The sequence below is a fragment of the Netta rufina genome (assembly GCF_964035555.1).
Source record: "Netta rufina genome assembly, chromosome: 22".
NCBI lineage: Eukaryota > Metazoa > Chordata > Aves > Anseriformes > Anatidae > Netta > Netta rufina.
This window is the reverse complement of record NC_140146.1, coordinates 2,552,903-2,571,959: the sequence shown is the minus strand read 5'-3', so window position 1 is coordinate 2,571,959 and position 19,057 is coordinate 2,552,903. Positions and strand designations below refer to the sequence as shown.

Sequence of the window (19,057 nt, the reverse complement as noted above, 5' to 3'; positions counted from 1 at the left end):
CAGCAGCGTGTAGATACTTAAGACATTCATATCTGATAATTAGCATTTAACCTCAGGGCTGGCCTAAGTATTGGCTAAAGTATGGGTAAAATCTTCCCATTGATGTCTGTAATGATACATAGCTATCTGGCTAGCACAGGCATTTCCAAAGAAGGCAAGTTCATTTTGCTGTTGCTTTATCATAGCTTTGCCTCTTAAGAATGTTTCTTGCCAAAAGCATTCATCTTGTCTCTTATAGCAACTCGTACATCCAGCCAAGTGAACTTCCCTATTGACTTCTTCGAACACAACCAGCAGCTCACAGATGTGGAGTTTGGAGGCAATGACCTGCTGCAGGTTTACAATGCTCAGCAGATAAAGCACCGGCTCAATTCCACTGGCATGTATGTGGCCAACACAAAGGTAAATGGGGAAATTCGGGCATTCTCTTGGACTTCCAGATGACGTTATTGTCTAGATTGATAGTATGCCTTTGTGATTTGTCTTCTGCAGCCCGGGGGTTTCACCATTGAAGTTACAAACAATAACAGTACGATGGTGATGACAGGCATGCGGATTCAGATTGGCACGCAAGCAATAGAGAGAGCACCCTCGTACTTGGAGATATTTGGCCGCACCATGCAGCTGAATATGACCAGGGCTCGTTGGTTTGACTTCCCTTTCACTCGCGAGGAAGCCTTGCAAGCTGACAAAAAATTAACTATCTTCAGTAAGTCATTGTTAATTGTTTGCTTGGACTGCCTGTTCGCTTTGCTCAGGCATGTTGAAGCTACTTTGCTTCAGCTCATAGCAGAGAGGGTTTCCACAAGCTGTTTATTTGACCTGACCTCAGAAACAGTTTGAGGGGCAGATCTTGCACACCTAGTAGCTGTTTCTTTAGGGCGCAGTTTCTTGCTGCAGCAGGTGAACATGCAGTAGCTCAGCTCAAGAATTTTGGGTGGCGGTAATAGAGAAGGGAAGTGGCCTTGAAAAGGAGATGAAACTGTCAGGATGGGCGTATATTGACACAGCACAATTACTGTCCTTGCCTTAAGAGGCTATGCTTATTTTTATTCAAAAGAAAAAGTTTTGTTAGTCTTTAAGAAATTTCTCTCATCACCACAGTTGGGGCTTCCGTGGATCCGGCTGGAGTCACGATGATGGATTCCATAAAAATTTATGGCAAAACCAAAGAGCAGTTTGGATGGCCTGATGAGCCCCCTGAGGATTTCCCATCTGCTTCAGTGAGCAATGTTTGTCCCCCAAACCTAAATCAAGGGAATGGTACTGGAGACACGGAGTCAACTACCCCTGCTGCTGCCAGTGGGACTGTCCTGGAGAGGTATTGCTGCAGTCTTTCTTTAATTTCTCCATGAAAATGGATAGTTGCTCTAGAAGGCACCTAGGTACCTTTGTGTGCCTTTCAAAACTAGGAGAACTTAAGGAGTTAGCGCGTTGTTCTCGCTGCTGTATAAAACAACAGCTGAAAAGTGAATGGTTATCTCCTAAGGAGAACTTTGTGCTCCCTCTTGATTCATCTGGTGGATTAGAGGGATAGATGTGTGCGCATGCTTTGTATGCTCAGTTCACTTGTTATAGGAGTCTTGAAGAGCTGAAAGAAAATTCTGCTTTCTTGGTGCTTTTTCTCATTTCAAGTTAGCCCTCTTTCATTCTCTGGAGCTCACAGAGTTTAGGTCTCTCTGACGTTCAGTTCATTTTGAGGAGGACTTTGTGTGTGACCTTGCTTTAGATGTGTGGTTCCTAACAGGTTAGCAATAGAGCCCGTATATTACAGGCTTTACTGTGGTGGAGACAGTGTTGTTTCCCCCATCCATATCCATACTGAGGGTCAGAGCACAAGGGTGAGTTGGGGGATATATTTACAGAAGAAAGGGAACTTTTTGTATATCCATCCCATTTTCTTTCTCTGGGCTCATACAGCCTGTGCCATCAGGGTTGTAGAAAGACTGGCAAGCTAGCAAGGACAGGAGGGCAACAGGTCGTAGAAGAAATAACGCTGCTGAAAAATGAGCACTGTAAGCCTCTTGACTGAGTAAATCATGGCTGATTGTCTTGCTGAAATTCTCACATAAAGGTTCAGAGCTTGAAGTAGTGGATACATCCAATTGAAGGATCTATTTGGACCTATTTTTTCCTGCCCATAATTTCTCTTTTCTTCCCTTCTCTGCTGTGACATCTCCACAAGATGTCTCTCTATGCACGGACATGCCTTCCATTTTTTGAAAGCAGTGGAATTATATCCTAAAAACTTGGAACCAAAGGAAACTATTCTTTTTATTTTTACTTACATGTTACAGAACGCAGTGTGGTTACCTTATAAAGGGCCTCTTGAGTAGGAACAACTAATGGCAGGCAAGAGGCAGCTTTCCTTTCAGAAGTTTGGTGTCTGTACTTCAAATTTAACCTTCAGTTGTGCTTTAAGCAGTGTGCTTGGCTTCTCTGTGCTAGGTGGCCTGGATCTCCTTCATTTGTTGTGCTATTAGGCAAGTGTCTGCTGCCCAAATAGAAGAGCCATGCTTAGATTTACTGTATATATTGCACTCCCAGCTTCATGATTTCCCTGTTTAATTTGCCTTTTGCTTAGGATGTGTTCTAGGGAGTTTTTCTGTGAGCTTTACACATATTTTTTTTTCTTTTTCCTTTTTCTTTGCTCCCCCAAAGTTCTGAAACTGAGTCCCTAACCACCCTGGACCGGTTAGTATGCCATCCTTTTCTCTGCACGAATGAGTGTGTGTCAGAGAGGCAGACACATGTGGCTTTTGTTGACTGTTTTTTTGTTTTCCAAGTGACATTTGCTTCTTTACATTCTGGTCATTGCATGGCAGATGATTTAGCAAAATGTAAAGACGAAGCGGTTTGCAGATTTTTTCTGTACACAGCATAACTGTTGCTTGTTTGACAGACTCCTCTTTTTGCTTTGTCCCTCCTTACGTCTTTTTCTCCCACTTATATTTCCCTACTAGCTTTGTGAAGGGTGACTGAGGGTAGGGGATTTCAATTTTATTTATCACCACCAGACCAGAGAACTGTTGTTTCTTCTATCTCGTATCCAATCCTACACAGTTATTTCTCCCCTTAATGCTGTCTCTTCCCTCCCTCTTCCTATATTCTTGCACTGCTCATTCTGGTGTGCCAGGGGGCATTTCAGGTAGTTCTACTGCGAGATGTGAAGTGGTGCTGCAAGGGAGAGTCAGCACCTTGCTGCAACTCGTAAATAAGGTTCTCAGTTGGGGCAAGTATTTTACTAGCTTGCCTTATTGCTGTCAAAACTTTGCATCCATCTCTCGCTTGGCTCATACCTGGTGCTCAGAGCTCATTTTCCTCTGGAGTACTTTGCGCTGAAACTCCAAATTGGAAAGAGCAACCTGTGTGAAAATAGCAAGCGAGTAGAATCTTGCTCCCTTAGAAAAGTCGGTTACGCTTTTTCCCATGTGTCATACCAACCCTTGATCTGCAGTCATATGTACGTACGTCTGTGGGCCATGGTGAATTGGTACTGTCAAGACAATCCAAGTTATCCCTGCTGCAGGCTGTGTAAGGAAGTGTTTTATCCTCTTTGGTAGAGAAAAGCCCCTGTCTTTCAGCTGTGGATTATTAAAGCAGTCCTAAGTTTGTCTGTGAGCGTGAGCCAGGTTTAACTCTGGTCTGTAACACAATGAAATGATATGCATGGTGCCTGTGGCAGGTTTTATCATGCTTTGATTTTGTACTTGGCATTCGTTAGCTGTCTCTGAGCTACTCATGACTGTAGCCTGCATAAAGCAAAGTGCTAAGGCGAGAGAAGGGTTGCTGTACTCAAGCCTGCTTTCCTTTCTCCCTTCAGGCTAGTAGTGAGTTCTTTAGAAGCGCTGGAAAGCTGCTTTGCTGTAGGACCAGTCAACGAGAAGGCAAGTAACTTTCTGAATACATTCTTGAGCTTTCAGAGATGGGGGAGGAGGGGCAAGATCATCAGCACCTCCTGCAGCCCTGGGGGCCTGATACGGAAGAGAGCCGCATCCATTTTGCTCAGAGCACTGATCTGAAAGTTGACTTAGCGAAAAGCGTTTGAAACTAGTTTAGAATGACAATTGGCATTTGCATTTATTGCTGGTGGGATTTTTGTGCTGTAGAGTGACCTCGTTTGCAAAATCATCAGGGTAGAAGCCTATAAATCTCAAAAGGACTTGTCTAGGCATGTGAAATGTTCTTTAAATGTCAAATAATAAATTGAGGGGTTATCAAAACTGTATTGCAAGAAGGTAGAAACTTGCATGCTCAGTGCAAGGAGGGGGGGTTGCCTGCAGAGAAATTGGACTCATGCATCATCTTAATGGTTAGTGAACTGAAGAATGTTTTTTTTTGTCTGTTCTTGGGAACAGGAGAAGAATAAGGTGGCTGCTCAGGAACTGGCTACTATGCTCCTGTCCATGCCAGCTCCTTCCAGCGTCCAGCAGCAAACCAAGAGTCTCTTGGCTAGCTTGCACACCAGTCGCTCAGCATACCATAACCACAAGGTAAAATGATGGTGCAAAGATTTCAGCAACTACAGTAACTTGCTAGTTTATGTTTGAGGTGCAGCCTGCACATAGAAAGCACTTTTTCCATGAAGTGTAAAGCTGCTGGCTAACTTTCCTTTAGCTCCTGCTGCCTGCCTTGCTGGTACAGTGTTTCATTGAAGTTTCACTAGCTAAAATGCTTTTTGAAGATTTTGTTGGGAAATAATAGCAATCATTCCAGAGGAATCAGGATCTTGAAACACAAGCTTGTTTGTAAACCGTGTCAGTAGCTCTGATTTCTGTTTGCACGTGCATCTGACTTAGGGTGATAGGAATATACTAGGGTAAGAAGTGGTTGGACTGTGCTAATATAATTGCATTAAATGCATAGATGCCTGCAGGTAGACATTCCTAATGATTTGAATGGTTATGTTTATACATTGGTCATCCTGTCTGCATTTAAGCCAGAGGGAAAGAAAAATGAAAATGAATTCTCCAGACAGATTTTTTTGTTGTTGTTACTGGGTGAATTTTTAATATTGTTCTTTATAGATGACACTGGCAAAGAGAATGAAAGCAGATGTCTCCATGAGCTATCCTGCGGGTGTATTTCAGCTGTTTTGCTGTTCTGCAGTCTGTTGTTTTTCTTTGCCTATGTTATCTTCCACTTTACAGGATCAAGCGTTGCTAAGTAAAGCCATTCAGTATTTGAGTTCCTCAACCAAGGAAGGAAAGGACCTTGATCCTGAAGTGTTTCAGAGGTTGGTCATCACTGCTCGATCCATTGCTATTATGAGACCCAACAATCTGGTCCATTATACGGAGTCAAAGCTGCCACAGTTGGAAACAGGTAGACAAGTCTGGATTTTTCTTCAGCTTTCTCTTGTGGTACCTGAAAATGTGTTGTGGTATTTGGTTCAGTGTGAGAGAGTCATATTTGAAATATGATATGTCTGAGATGGTCCTTGTAATGAAGACATCAGACCCTCTTAACAAAAGCCTTTTTCAAATAAACTTGGTGTTTCCCTGCGTATTAATGCTTTGCTCTGCACAAGTATGACAGCTGTTCTTTGATCTGTATAGAGAGTGAAGAAGGGCAAGAGGCCCAGAAACATGCTGAAGGAGAAGGCTGCACGTTTATTACCCAGTTGGTCAACCATTTCTGGAAGCTACATGCATCAAAACCCAAAAATGCATTCCTCGCCCCTGCCTGCTTGCCAGGTATGCTAGCTCTTTATTTGTTATAGTCAAGGTTGTGTGTTTTAAGGAAGCCCATTTTGAGCTTGTAAACAGAAATTATTTGTTTCAAACTAGATTTAAGTTGTTAATGATGCCATGTATGCTTTATAAGGTATATCTCTGAATTCTGCTCTAAATCTTTTGTTCAAAAATAGGTGTATATACTAGTAAAAAGAGACTGATGATTGATTTAGTTATGGTTGGCATTAGGGGATATTCAGTGGTGCTGGTATATGGCACATGCAGTATTCCATGTTCTATACAAGGTTGGTGTTCAAGTTCATTTTGGACTGAAGCTTCAATATTTTTGTGGCACTAGAAAATGCTTTGAAGTCTACAAATAAAAGATGCTTCCTGCAGTGTCTTGATGTATGTGCTGAAATGGAAAGGTAGTTGATTGCAGTCCTACTTTTATTCCTCCTTAGGTCTGACTCATGTTGAGGCCACGGTCAATGCTTTGGTGGATATTATCCATGGATACTGCACATGTGAACTGGATTGTATCCATACAGCATCCAAGATCTACATGCAGATGTTACTTTGCCCAGTATGTAACCTTGCTATGCTCTGTATCAACCCATAACACAAATAACATGACAAGTAAAATACATGTAAAATGATAAGATGAGGCAATAAAAATAGAAGCTTGCAGCCAAAAACATACAACCAGAGATAGATGAAGGAGAAATGCATCTCTCCTTGTATTTTAATAATGTTTGTCATGCATTAACGTGTAATAATAAGTGCTGCTTTATGGCTTTTGGGAGAAAAAGGGAATTCAGAAGGTAGGCAATGACATACGCCTTATGTGAATCGTGACCAATCAGAAGTGTATTTTTGCCCATCTTTCTAAATACAGTGAATAAGAACTTAAAGCTTAAGAAGTTTAATGATTACCTATTAACCCTCTAGGATCCTGCAGTGAGCTTTTCTTGCAAACAAGCTTTGATCAGAGTACTGAGACCAAGGAACAAACGGAGACATGTCACCTTGCCATCTTCCCCTCGCAGTAATACTCCTATGGGTATGAAAAAATCCATTCATCTTTGTCTTTAAATGAGCATGACCTGCTTCATTTGTCAGAAAAGACCCCAAAAAAGTAGTCTTTTAAATGGGACAAAAGTAGCCTTTCTTCATTCTTTTCCTTTCTTCCCTCTCTCTTGCCTCCCTACAAAACTTTTTTTTTTTTCTTCTAATACTCACCTTGTCTTTGATATTCTAGAATTCAAAGGGGAGGTCTCTCTGAGATACTCTGATTTCAGTGACAGCAAAGCTTGAGTATTTTATTGAAACTGTAGCAATACAGTAATACATGCACATTTTCAAGCCTTTACATTATCAGTAACAAAAATATGTGTGGACAAAGATTAGGGTATCAAATCTGCATTCAAGAGATACTTTTTAGTATTGATATGAATTGTAGCTGTCATGGAATCTATTGGCAACTGTGAATAAACAGTGGACGGGGTTGTTATTTTTTCTTAGCACTGATTACCTTGTTCATGATATGTAAAGAAAGAGTGCATTTGTGAATTAATCCTTTTTGATTCAGGAGATAAAGATGATGATGATGACGACGATGCAGAAGACAAGCTGCAGAGCTCTGGGATAGCAAATGGTGAACATATCCGACAAGAAAGCCAGGAGCAAAATGAAGTTGATCATGGGGACTTTGAGATGGTGGTAAGTCTAGAGTACTTCTCTGGAGCCTTTAAAGTCTGCTAGGTACTTGGGTTTAGTTTAGTTACAATGAATCAATCTTTAGTGTTCCATTAGCTGGTGGTGGTTTGGCTAAAGCTCTCGTGTTTCATCTCCACAGTCTGAATCAATGGTTCTGGAGACTTCTGAAAATGTGAATAATGGGAACCCTTCTCCCCTGGAGGCTCTTCTGGCTGGAGCAGAGGGATTCCCACCCATGCTGGATATTCCTCCAGATGCAGATGATGAAACAATGGTAGAATTGGCTATTGCCCTGAGCCTGCAACAAGATCAGCAAGGTAAGTTGTAAGCATTTATTGGTAGTCAGAAAGGTGAACAGAATATGGGGGAACTGGGAAAGAAGCAGAGCAGAAACTGTTGATGTGACTACCAACAAATCAAAGGTAGTAGAAATATGAAATGTAAATGTAAGGCCAGAGTTAACGTGGTTTGTTTGTGGGAAGATACTCATTGTTTGTTTTCTTCTTGCAGGGAGTAGCAGTAGTGCACTTGGACTTCAGAGTTTAGGACTGTCTGGCCAAGCACCAAGCTCTTCATCTCTTGATGCCGGAACGCTCTCAGATACAACAGCATCAGGTAACTGTTCACTGCAAGGAATATAGATATATATATAAATAAATAAACTTATATATAAGTTTAACCTAAGTAATGATTTAAAATTCGTTTGTAAATAAGATTTTGAAGAATCAGTTATTACCATTGGCTTCATGTATCTTTAATAGTGTATTTATGACCTTTTCTTGCTTTGAAAGACTTTCATTATGGAGTTCAGAGGAATTTATTTCCTCCTCTTAAAATAAAACAGACAAAGTAAATTATATTTGGTATTTCCTTTGCATTTATAAACAACCAGCCATTGCCATTCAAGTAAATTAGATATCTGTCAATTTGATGATAAGGTTTCTTTCTCAGGTATTTCCCTTCCACTGCTCTTAGCAGTCGTAAGTGTACTGATGAACACTCCACATTCCTTTTTGATTTGTAGTTGAAAATTGACACAAAATGAAAAGATAAATCTTTGTGGCTTTTCTTTCTTTCATATGCAATTCTTTTGGAGTTATATTAAGACAGTGTTTTTACTTGTAACAGCTCTCTTTATTCTCTTAGCTCCAGCATCTGATGATGAAGGCAGCACAGCTGCAACAGATGGCTCAACACTTAGGACTTCACCTGCTGACCATGGTGGGAGTGTGGGCTCTGAGAGCGGTGGCAGTGCGGTGGACTCAGTGGCTGGTGAGCACAGTGGTGAGTATCTCTTGCTGGGTTCTTGTCTGTATATCTGATTTCTACAGTAATAGGACTTTACCAGCATTAAGTGGGGTGGATAATCCCTGGAAAATAATAAATCTGTTCTAAATAGGTGATGCCATGCATTGTTTTGCAATTACCACCGATGTGCCATACAGACAGAATATTTGCTCACTTTCATAGTTCTCTAGAAGTGTGGAATAGTACTTTTTGCTGGCCTGTAATAAATAACAGTGCAGTAGCCTAGAGCAAGAATAAAATAATTTAATATACTGCAGCATAAATTGGGATGGGATAGAAGTAATTTTCTGCTTTTTTCTTGGGACTGACACCTACGTAAAGCTGAGTAAAACAGAATTAATGTATTTAAAGGCTGCCAGTAATCAGACTTCTATCAAAAACTATGTCCACACTGCCTGTCCTGTATAGAACACCTTTCTTCTGACTCAGTTTAAATTTACTGCTGTAGAATCAACTCGATTTGTGCCACAAAGATTTGAGTCAAAAATAGTGCTGGGGGTGTTATATTGCACTGGTGGAAAGATGCTCTTTAAAATTTTGAAGGTAACCACGAACATAATCTCTTTAGAACCATAATTCCAAAGGGTAGTGCGACTTCATTGGTCGCTAGGAAGAAGGCAAGATGCATGTGCACTTATGCTGATACTGTATTTCCCTTTCTTCTTTCTCTTTGTTTCTTTTTCAGTGTCTGGCCGTAGTAGTGCTTATGGGGACACAACAGCTGAAGGCCACCCTGCTGGACCAGGTAGTGTCAGCTCGAGCACAGGTGCTATCAGCACTACCACAGGCCAACAAGAAGGAGATGGTTCGGAAGGGGAAGGGGAGGCAGAGGGAGACGTCCACACCAGCAACAGGCAAGAGGCTTTGTTTTCATTTTCAAAAATCACACATCTGTTGTGCAGGGTCATTGTTTGTAGAGGAGTGGACTGTAGGTGCTGAAGTTCATGGAATGGGATTTGTAACTTTGGACAGTAAAAATCAAAAGCCGATCTTGTGTCTGAAACAGAATAGAGCAAACTGTTGTTGCAAAGTGCCTCCCTTTGTGCATTCACCATGTAACATTACACTTAAGTGTAATGTGTCCCACAAAACTGCTGCTTTTACAAAGTGATGAAAAAATTGATATGAGCCTATTAAACAGAAGAATCACTAAAATCTAACTCTGGGAAGCTTGTGAAATGCAGTGTTCAGGGGAAAAAAGCATGTACATCATGCTAGGCAGTCTGGTTTTGCAGAAAAAGACTGTGTCCATTGCCTGAGTTGCTCTGCATCTTTCATACTGCTTAAGTGTAAAGTCTGAGGGAGTCTGTCTCTGTTGGTGTTAATGTGATCACTTTAAGATTTCATGATTCTCAGAGTGTCTGTGGTAAATTGCAGTGCTCTGGTGATAATCCTCCCGGGGCTAAAATTTTTTGCAATATGTCTGATTCCTGCCTTCTGACTTCGTAGACTGCACATGGTCCGACTGATGTTGCTGGAGAGGCTGCTGCAAAACTTACCTCAGCTCAGGAGTGTTGGAGGAGTCCGGGCCATTCCTTATATGCAGGTAACTGAGGAGGGCTTTGGAGTTGAGCCTTATTCAAATAGTTAATCACTGCTACTACTCTCAGGTTTTTGTTTGCACATGCTTTTCCCTCTATCTTTCCTTCCCAGTCACAGTGTGTGAGTCCCTCTCTGAAGTGTTCAATCTGTTGCACAGCATTCCTTACCCAAAGAGTTTTGCTATGCATATACCCTTTCTCAGTGTGGTGTTACTTTTAACTGATGAGCTTAAGGGATAAAATCCTTGATCCCCTATATATTTGGGTCTTTCACATTTGTACTGAAAATTCACACTAGGGAGTGGTGTTGCAGGCAGAATTTGGGAAAGAACATAAATTAATCAAGATAAAACCTGTGCAGAGGTTTTGTGAAAGATAGTCTGTATCTATCTTGAAAACATGGAAGCTGTCTTCTCTTAATTCTCTCACTTCTATTTCCAGGTTATTCTGATGCTCACTACAGACCTAGATGGAGATGATGAGAAAGATAAGGGAGCTTTAGATAACCTTCTCTCCCAGCTGATTGCAGAACTGTGCATGGACAAAAAGGCAAGTTGTAGTATGAGCACACAATCTTCTGTGGCTCCTAGACAAGGTTTCTTCCCATGGAGGAATTAGATGCATTGGAGTCATAGAAATATAGTTGCTGAATGGATATGCTCAGGCATTTTATTTCTGTTAGTTCATTTCACATAACATAGAAAAAACCTCACCTGTGCCTGGTTCCAGCATTAGCAAGTGAGCATAGAAACTTGCTTGCCTTGAATTAAACTCTTAAAACAGTCTTGATTTATCAGTGATGTTGACATGTATACGTTTCCATTTCTGTAACTCTTTTCTGGCACCCAGGCCACTGTCTAGTCTTAGAGTTGAGGAATTTGGGCTGCTTTTTTAGTATTACTGTTTGAGCTTAAATTAGAAATGCTTTGTGAAGATCAGAGCACTGAAATTCAGGTGCTTAGGACATGATGCTCAGCTCTGTAAGTAAGCAAGCTCTCTCTTTGCAGGATGTGTCTAAGAAAAATGAACGTTCTCCTGTGAATGAAGTACACTTGGTGGTAATGAGGCTGCTTAGTGTGTTCATGTCCAGAACTAAGTCAGGATCCAAGTCTTCCATTTGTGAGGTATATTCTTCAAAATGCTTTTTCAGGAGTGTGATGTGGCTGGGGAGTTTTTCTTCGTCAAAGATGTTATAAAAGCTGTTACGTAAAGTAGCTAGTGTAAAACTGAAAAATAGTTAAAAGTGCTTTGGACAAAGTTGCGATGGGTCTGTAATGTTTCTTGACTTATGAATAAAGATCTTTGCTGTAACTCAGATGGAGGAAACCAACACGGGAAGATGTCCGAATTTGTTTTATATGCACAGTCTGTTCTGTGCTAAGGGCAGAACATTAGTGATGTTATTTAAAATGCTCTGGTAGATTTTGTGTTGCATCTTATTGGTGCTGAAGGGGTTAAAAGGATTTGTAATGTGATTATTGGGAAGCAATATGCTGCTGTGTCAACGTAAAAGTCGCTAAGAGGATTCCTTAGATATTTGTTGCTAAAAGGTACAGTAATAAGGCATAAAAAGCAGTATGTGTGGTGGGAAGGAGATTAATAAAAAAGCATAGAGGTTAAAAAATTTAGTCTGAACTGCATCAAATTTTAATGAGCTTATGAGCTGTGGGGTTTGTTTGGATTTACAGGGCTGCTTTAATAGTTTTATTTACAGTAGCTTTTTCTCCAGCCTTTGTTATTCACTTGAGCTTCCCACAGAAATCAAAGCTCATCGTCTTGCAGAATGCAGGTGGAGCAATACCTGGGTGGAGCAGAGCCTCTGAGCAGCATATGCATCAGGGACTCTTTCTCTACCAGAATTCACCCTCAGCTGGCCAAATCCCAGATAAACAAATAGAAATCCCAACTTAAAAAAAAAAAATAAAAATAAAAAAGGGAAAAAAAGCCCTACTTGTCTAATCCATAGCTCAGTGGCCTCTGGCACATGTGTCGAGGGGAGATTAGACTTAAGAGGAGATTTTATTTGTTTTCCTTTACTAAGCGCTTGTTCAAAAGAGTCTCTGTAAATGTTTGAGTTTCTTTTCATAAACATGAAAAAAAACAAAATCCAAAAAAAAACAACCTCAAACAAACCGCAAACTTAAAAGCTGCCTGTAAAGTTTCATTAAAAAAAAAAAAATACTCTTATCCATACGGTCAGCAAATGCCATCTGATTGTCACAGCTTCCCTTGCTCTTCTGACATGGTGGTTCTCAGGTGCTCTAGTAATCCATTTTCTCTTTGTTTCAGTCTTCCTCCCTCATCTCTAGTGCCACTGCTGCTGCACTCTTGAGCTCTGGTGCTGTTGACTACTGCCTGCACGTGCTGAAGTCTTTGCTAGAGTACTGGAAAAGCCAGCAGAATGACGAGGAGCCAGTGGCCACTAGCCAGCTCCTGAAACCTCACACTACTTCTTCTCCACCTGATATGAGCCCTTTCTTCCTCCGTCAGTATGTGAAGGTGAGTCGTGCCCTATGCAATTAGTGTTATGTGACCTGCATTAAAGGACTGCTGCACAGAAGCAAGTAAAAACATCTTTGCAGAAGGGGTTGTTGCTCAGTTGTGCAATTAAAATCTGTTCCCTTAATGTGCAGAGAAAATTAATAACAGCTCTGAGTTCTCTAGCAGAGCAGCCCAGCTCGCTATATCTCTTGCTGCCTGGCTAAATGAGGCAGTTCTGTGGAGCTGCTGTCATTGTTTCTGGTTCAGGTGTTAATCTTCCTGAGGGGAAGCTACTCCATCATGTGACTGTTTATGCTTGGCAGGCAGAATTTCTGAACCACCACTATTCATTGTGGCAAGGAAGCCTAGCAGTTGATAGGGATTTCTACACTAAACCCCAGACTTGTTCAAGCACCGTGGTGCCTTTACTCCACTAGAGGTGGGGGGAGGAGGGTTGATATACGTACAGATACAGGGAAAAAAGTCCAGTTAAATCTAAGTATGTCTCCTAAGTTGAAAGCTCATATATTAAAATACCTTAGGGCTACAGAATAATTTACTGCGTCCTCATAGTTGCCTTCTAGGTAAAGTCCTTGTGCAGGTTTGTCAGCTTATTTTTGTTTATCAGTTGGGAGTTTCTTCTGGTTGCAAAGGTACAGAAGAGTTTTGGTTTTGGAAAATAAACAAACACACCCTGTAGCTTGTCATGACAGCACAGTGGGGGTTCTCAGTGCCAGGGCCTGACTTGATTTCTCTCACTTTCAGGGTCATGCTGCAGATGTTTTTGAGGCCTACACTCAGCTTCTGACAGAGATGGTACTGCGGCTTCCCTATCAGATCAAGAAGATTGCAGACACAAACTCCCGCATCCCACCTCCCATCTTTGATCATTCTTGGTTCTACTTTTTGTCTGAGGTGAGAACGTGATACACCTGCAGGTTTTAAGCAGAAAATTCCACTAATGTTACCTTACTTGGGAGAGATGAGGAATATCATAGAATCAATCTCTGATTCACATCTGATTTTCCTCCCCCTTGAAAGAAGGTGAACAACAGGGTTTGTTTTTTTCCTGTTGAACAGGTAGCTGTTCATATGTTCGCATAAAGCATATGTGGAAAATAAGATTGCTCTTGCTCCCTGTAACTCAGTGTTTGCTGCCAGAGAACTCTTAATACAAAATCTCTGAGATGGTACAATGTAATGTCATGCTTTGCTGTTGGTATTTAACTTAGTCCTTAAACAAGGAAGTAATAAGATGTTTGAAGTATATATTTTCAGTTGTATTGTTTAATTCTATAGCTCCATACTTGAAATAACAAATTATCTTACATTTGCACAAGTTTGTGGAAGGATTTCTTAATTAAGCTTGACTAGTTTTTTATTTGAGGTCACATTTTATGTTTATAGATGACAAAGAATAGTTTTCAGAAGCAGTTTCACAATCACAGAGCTCAGGATGCTGCACTATTGCTGTGCAGTGTTTCTTCTGCCTATGACTTGCTTTTATGGGTGACTTTACCTTAAAGTTGACTGATTCGTTAATGCACCTCCAGTATCTTAGTTTTTTGCAAGAAAACATGTTTTTGTTGGTGCAGGTTGCCTACTCGTGAGTTCACAGTGCTGATGTTGTAGGCTTTTCTTTGTCTAGTACCTGATGATCCAGCAGACTCCCTTCGTGCGCCGCCAAGTCCGCAAGCTTTTGCTCTTTATCTGTGGATCAAAGGATAAATACCGCCAGCTCCGAGACCTCCACACTTTGGACTCCCATGTTCGTGGAATCAAAAAGCTCCTAGAAGAGCAAGGCATTTTCCTTCGTGCCAGCGTGGTCACAGCAAGTTCAGGCTCTGCACTGCAGTATGATACATTGATCAGCTTGGTAAGGAAAAGTGTGCAACTGTACTCGGAAGAAGTCAATGTTGCACTTACGTAAGATGTCAGTAGTTAAAATACTGATGTGGTATTTAATCCTGTCTCGTTGTGCCTTTCAGATGGAACATCTCAAGGCTTGTGCAGAGATTGCTACACAGCGAACAGTGAACTGGCAGAAATTCTGCATTAAAGATGACTGTGAGTTCTTTCTCTGAGAGAGGAGAGGGTATACATTACATTGCTTGGTTTGAATCAGGACTTCTTGGGTGGGGAGGCTCAACGGACAAAAAGAGAGGGACACAACTGAGTTTTGGGTAGGACTGAACCATTTCCATTAATAATTGTCACAGTGGTCTAATTGCATGTCTTCCTACCTAAAAAACGCAGTACGGTTTAATGGATAACTGACTAGAACATGAATTATGAGATCTGCCTTCTCTTTTTTTTGTACTGCTGTTTTTCCAGCATGTAAATTGGGATGAAACACTTTGCCGTGTTGCACCCAAATGTTATGCTTCCTTAGTGTAGGGATGGGAATGTTCTGTAAGTCTGTGGGATGGTCCTTGTCATGATCAAAGGTGTTTTTTGTTGGTGGTGGTTTGGTTTGATTGTTTGGTGTGGGCTTTTCTGCTTTTAATTCAGGCAACAAAATTTTTCTCTTTTCTCTGCAGCGGTTCTCTATTTCCTCCTTCAAGTCAGCTTCCTGGTAGATGAAGGAGTATCACCAGTTCTCCTGCAGCTGCTGTCTTGTGCTCTGTGTGGCAGTAAAGTACTGTCCATGGCTTCATCCTCCGGATCATCAAGCACCTCTTCCACCTCTGCTCCTGCAGCATCAGGCTCTGGGCAGACATCCACACAGAGCAAATCCTCCACGAAAAAGAGCAAGAAGGAAGAAAAGGAAAAGGAGCGAGAGGGTGAGCTGCAGCTGTGCCCTGTTCCGTGGTTCTTTCAGGGATGAAGTTCGCTCCTCTTAGCTTTTTGTACTTCTGTTTAGAAAGAACTGCTTGTTTCTCATTGTGATAAATAGTACTGTTGTGAAGGAGGCATGGATCTTGGCAAGGGCACTTGCAAACTTTAGCTACATCTAGGAGAGTGGTTTTACTGTGTGTAGTAAAGGGGTCAAAGATGAAGTAGTATGCCGTAAGAGTTGGGACTGAAATTAAGTGTTGGGTATACCCCAAACCTACTATGAGCATTTATTAACTTGAGTGGGCTTTAAATTGTCTAATGGAAGTTGCCTGTACCAGTGACCAAGTAGCTTCCACCTAAATTGCTTGTCCTGGGTTGTAGGAGATTGAAATGCTCATGGAAATTAAATACTGTTGATGCACACCTAATTAGCTCTGCTCTTCAATGGTTATGTTCGGACTTGTTTCCTCTGTCTGACTTGTAAGCTATGTTGGAGCCAAGGCTGCTTCTTAATGGATGTCCAAAGTCTTGGGAAAGTAATTAAGCTTTCCTGTAAAAGTCATGGGCATAAATTCTCTCCTGGCTTTTCTTCAGGAAACTATTTTGTCTTTCTCTGACAGACGATTCTTTGTGACTGTTTTCACTGCCCTATTATTTCTGCTTCTCTTTTTATCAGGATGTGTAGTACATTTCTCACATCCTTACTGGCAAGTATTCTGGGAGTTTTCTTTTGTATTAGTCAGAAGCTTTAGCTTATATTTAAAAAAATAATAATAAAAAAGAGGAATATTGAACTTGCTTGTTGACTTAACCACAGTCATTTGCCTGCATTATCTGTATGATCCATTATTCTTTATGATCTATAGAATAGGAAACTGGCTAGCCTGTGAGGTATTCTATTCATCTGCTTTCTTAAGTCTGTATCGTGCTACCCGGTGTCTCCTAGGTGAGAGTTCGGGCAGTCAGGAAGATCAGCTGTGTACAGCTCTGGTGAACCAGCTGAACAAGTTTGCTGATAAGGAGACCCTCATTCAGTTCCTGCGTTGCTTCTTGCTGGAGTCCAACTCATCCTCTGTGAGATGGCAGGCCCACTGTCTCGCACTCCACATCTACAGGTGAGCTGGGAGGGAGCCTTTCTGAGCCAATTTCAACTCAGTTCTGGAAAGATGAAAAAGCTCTGTTCCTCGTGGAAGAGTTAATGTTTGAGGCTCTGTCCTGAATGCTTCTGAGACTTGCAAATAATGACATCACCTTGAGTTGCTCACACTATTCTGCAGTTGTTGGGACTGGAGATTTAAGTTGTGACTTACACATTTCTGATCAACTTGAGTTATCATCTGCAACAAGCATTTTATTTCTGCCTTCAGAATCTGGCTCCTGACATCTACAGGAGTAGGTGTTTGTGGGAGGGTGAATTTGTGAATCAAATACAGGCTTATGCAATTATAAAGGTGGGAGTTATATATGCAAAGGCAGATAACAGGATGCTGAACTACTTCAAGAGTCTATTGAGTTGCTGCAAGACCTCTGTTTGTATTTCAGAGCGTGCTGGAATACTGCTGTTGGCAAGAAGAGTTGAGATTTGACTCTGAAATCTCATGTATAGCAAGATAATAGTTACAATGTTTAGTGATCTGATGTGTTTTCCATCCCCTATATAGTTATCTTGTCAATACAGCTGTTGTCAAAATAGCTATCTCAACAAGCCTAATTGATCTGTAATCTATCCAACAGGAACTCTAACAAGTCTCAGCAAGAATTACTGCTGGATCTCATGTGGTCAATCTGGCCAGAACTTCCAGCCTATGGAAGAAAGGCTGCCCAGTTTGTAGATCTCCTGGGATACTTCTCTCTGAAAACACAGCAGACTGAGAAAAAGGTACAGTGCCTTTCTGAAAAGGTACATCATCCGAGGCCCAGCCAGTTACTAATTTTGTTAGTACTTGTTTAAGGTACTGCTGGGACAGATTTTCTGTCAAAACAGCTTCTTGTAAAAATGTTTTCATTCTGAAAATTTGAATGTTAAAAAAGGTAGACTCCTTAAAAAAAATTGGGGACTGGAGATTATTTTACTTTGTTGTGTTGTGGTTTTTATTTTTATTTTATTTGGAAGAAAACTTTTCCTCGGGAAATCTGCTGGTTCCAATTTATAGATTTTTTTTTTTTTCAGCTCTTAGAAATTTTGTAACCGTGACTTTTGAACAAAGGAAGTGGTGGGATTTCTTAGGGGACCAGTGGGCTGAGAACAAATAATTTAGATGCACTGATACTTGCATATGTATTTTTAAAGAGCTGGGAATACCCTAGGAATCTTGGCAGGCATTTGCAGTCATTGGCTCTGACAAATAGCACTGTTATTGTGGTAAAGGTCTAATTTTAGGATCTGTTACGTTTCTGGTTAGTGACTTAACCACATAAATTCCTGTGGGTATAGTGCGTGCATCTTCTGGGGGACCTAGCATGCCATAAAATGAGTAATCTTTGTCTTTCTAGCCATTAAAAAAAATGCTGAGAAAACAGTATTTCCTAATTGTATTTCAGTTGAAGGAATACTCCCAAAAGGCTGTGGAGATCCTACGGACTCAAAACCACATTCTTACTAACCACCCTAACTCCAACATTTACAAGTGAGTTTCTTCTTTCTTTGATCCATTTCACTAAAGGAGCTTTTCAGCAGAGAAGCTGCAATCCACAGGGGAATACACAATTCTTCTAATGAAATTGTGGTGGAGGAAGGACCCCCACTGAGATTATATACTTGCTTCAGCTGGTCTTGAGAGAATAGCAGGCTTTTTTCTGCCATTAAAAAAAAATAAATTGCATGTGTGATTGGCAGTAGGTTTTTTCTTTTCTTTTTTTTATTTTTTAAGGCAGTAGCTTCAGGATTTTTCTGCTCTTCTGTTTGGTAAATGTTATAAAATAGTAGGAACAGTTTGAAAATATAGTTTTGCAGAATTATGTTTTGTGTTCTTGGTCATATCTTGACTGTTAATAATTTTGCTGCCTATGCTGGCAATTATAGCTAAACTAAACTCTTCGGATTACCTGAATGGCTCATGCATAAAACAAAGTCAATACCAAAAATCCATAAGTTAGTTTTCTTCCCTTCATTGCAGCACACTCTCTGGGCTGGTGGAATTTGATGGCTATTACCTGGAGAGCGATCCTTGCCTTGTCTGCAACAATCCGGAAGTGCCCTTCTGTGTAAGTACCTGTTGTTCTTACCCCCTTTCCAATTAATTATAGGGACCCCAACCTTTTACAGCAGCGTGATTTGCTGTTTCTGTATTGTTGGAATGTGATCATATTGGCAGTGTGTCCATGGTTTTGGTTTTTGTCTTCTCAGTATATTAAGCTTTCCTCCATTAAAGTGGACACACGGTATACTACCACTCAGCAAGTGGTGAAGCTGATCGGCAGCCACACCATCAGCAAAGTGACAGCGAAGATAGGAGACCTGAAACGCACCAAAATGGTCCGAACCATCAACCTCTATTACAACAATAGGACAGTGCAAGCTATAGTGGAGCTGAAAAACAAGTATGTTCATCCATG

The 19,057-nt window shown here is 40.9% G+C and overlaps 1 protein-coding gene across 3 annotated transcripts in view; it reads left to right on the top strand.

Annotated features, from left to right (window-relative positions):
- Positions 1 to 19,057, top strand: part of UBR4 (ubiquitin protein ligase E3 component n-recognin 4) — a 77,121-nt gene that overhangs the window by 30,198 nt on the left and 27,866 nt on the right. The window contains exons 47-74 of one of the 3 annotated variants that reach the window (XM_084300089.1): positions 239 to 402; positions 493 to 709; positions 1,105 to 1,321; positions 2,662 to 2,694; positions 3,824 to 3,887; positions 4,359 to 4,493; positions 5,151 to 5,325; positions 5,559 to 5,696; positions 6,140 to 6,261; positions 6,627 to 6,738; positions 7,267 to 7,397; positions 7,534 to 7,711; positions 7,905 to 8,009; positions 8,541 to 8,678; positions 9,388 to 9,556; positions 10,152 to 10,248; positions 10,685 to 10,792; positions 11,251 to 11,367; positions 12,533 to 12,742; positions 13,490 to 13,639; positions 14,373 to 14,600; positions 14,713 to 14,791; positions 15,265 to 15,507; positions 16,449 to 16,617; positions 17,237 to 17,381; positions 18,044 to 18,129; positions 18,619 to 18,706; positions 18,849 to 19,042. In XM_084300089.1, the coding sequence (XP_084156215.1) occupies positions 239 to 402; positions 493 to 709; positions 1,105 to 1,321; positions 2,662 to 2,694; positions 3,824 to 3,887; positions 4,359 to 4,493; positions 5,151 to 5,325; positions 5,559 to 5,696; positions 6,140 to 6,261; positions 6,627 to 6,738; positions 7,267 to 7,397; positions 7,534 to 7,711; positions 7,905 to 8,009; positions 8,541 to 8,678; positions 9,388 to 9,556; positions 10,152 to 10,248; positions 10,685 to 10,792; positions 11,251 to 11,367; positions 12,533 to 12,742; positions 13,490 to 13,639; positions 14,373 to 14,600; positions 14,713 to 14,791; positions 15,265 to 15,507; positions 16,449 to 16,617; positions 17,237 to 17,381; positions 18,044 to 18,129; positions 18,619 to 18,706; positions 18,849 to 19,042 (4,012 nt within the window). The remainder of the gene's footprint in view (positions 1 to 238; positions 403 to 492; positions 710 to 1,104; positions 1,322 to 2,661; positions 2,695 to 3,823; positions 3,888 to 4,358; positions 4,494 to 5,150; positions 5,326 to 5,558; positions 5,697 to 6,139; positions 6,262 to 6,626; positions 6,739 to 7,266; positions 7,398 to 7,533; positions 7,712 to 7,904; positions 8,010 to 8,540; positions 8,679 to 9,387; positions 9,557 to 10,151; positions 10,249 to 10,684; positions 10,793 to 11,250; positions 11,368 to 12,532; positions 12,743 to 13,489; positions 13,640 to 14,372; positions 14,601 to 14,712; positions 14,792 to 15,264; positions 15,508 to 16,448; positions 16,618 to 17,236; positions 17,382 to 18,043; positions 18,130 to 18,618; positions 18,707 to 18,848; positions 19,043 to 19,057) is intronic. The other 2 variants (XM_084300087.1, XM_084300088.1) reach the window with 2 other exon arrangements.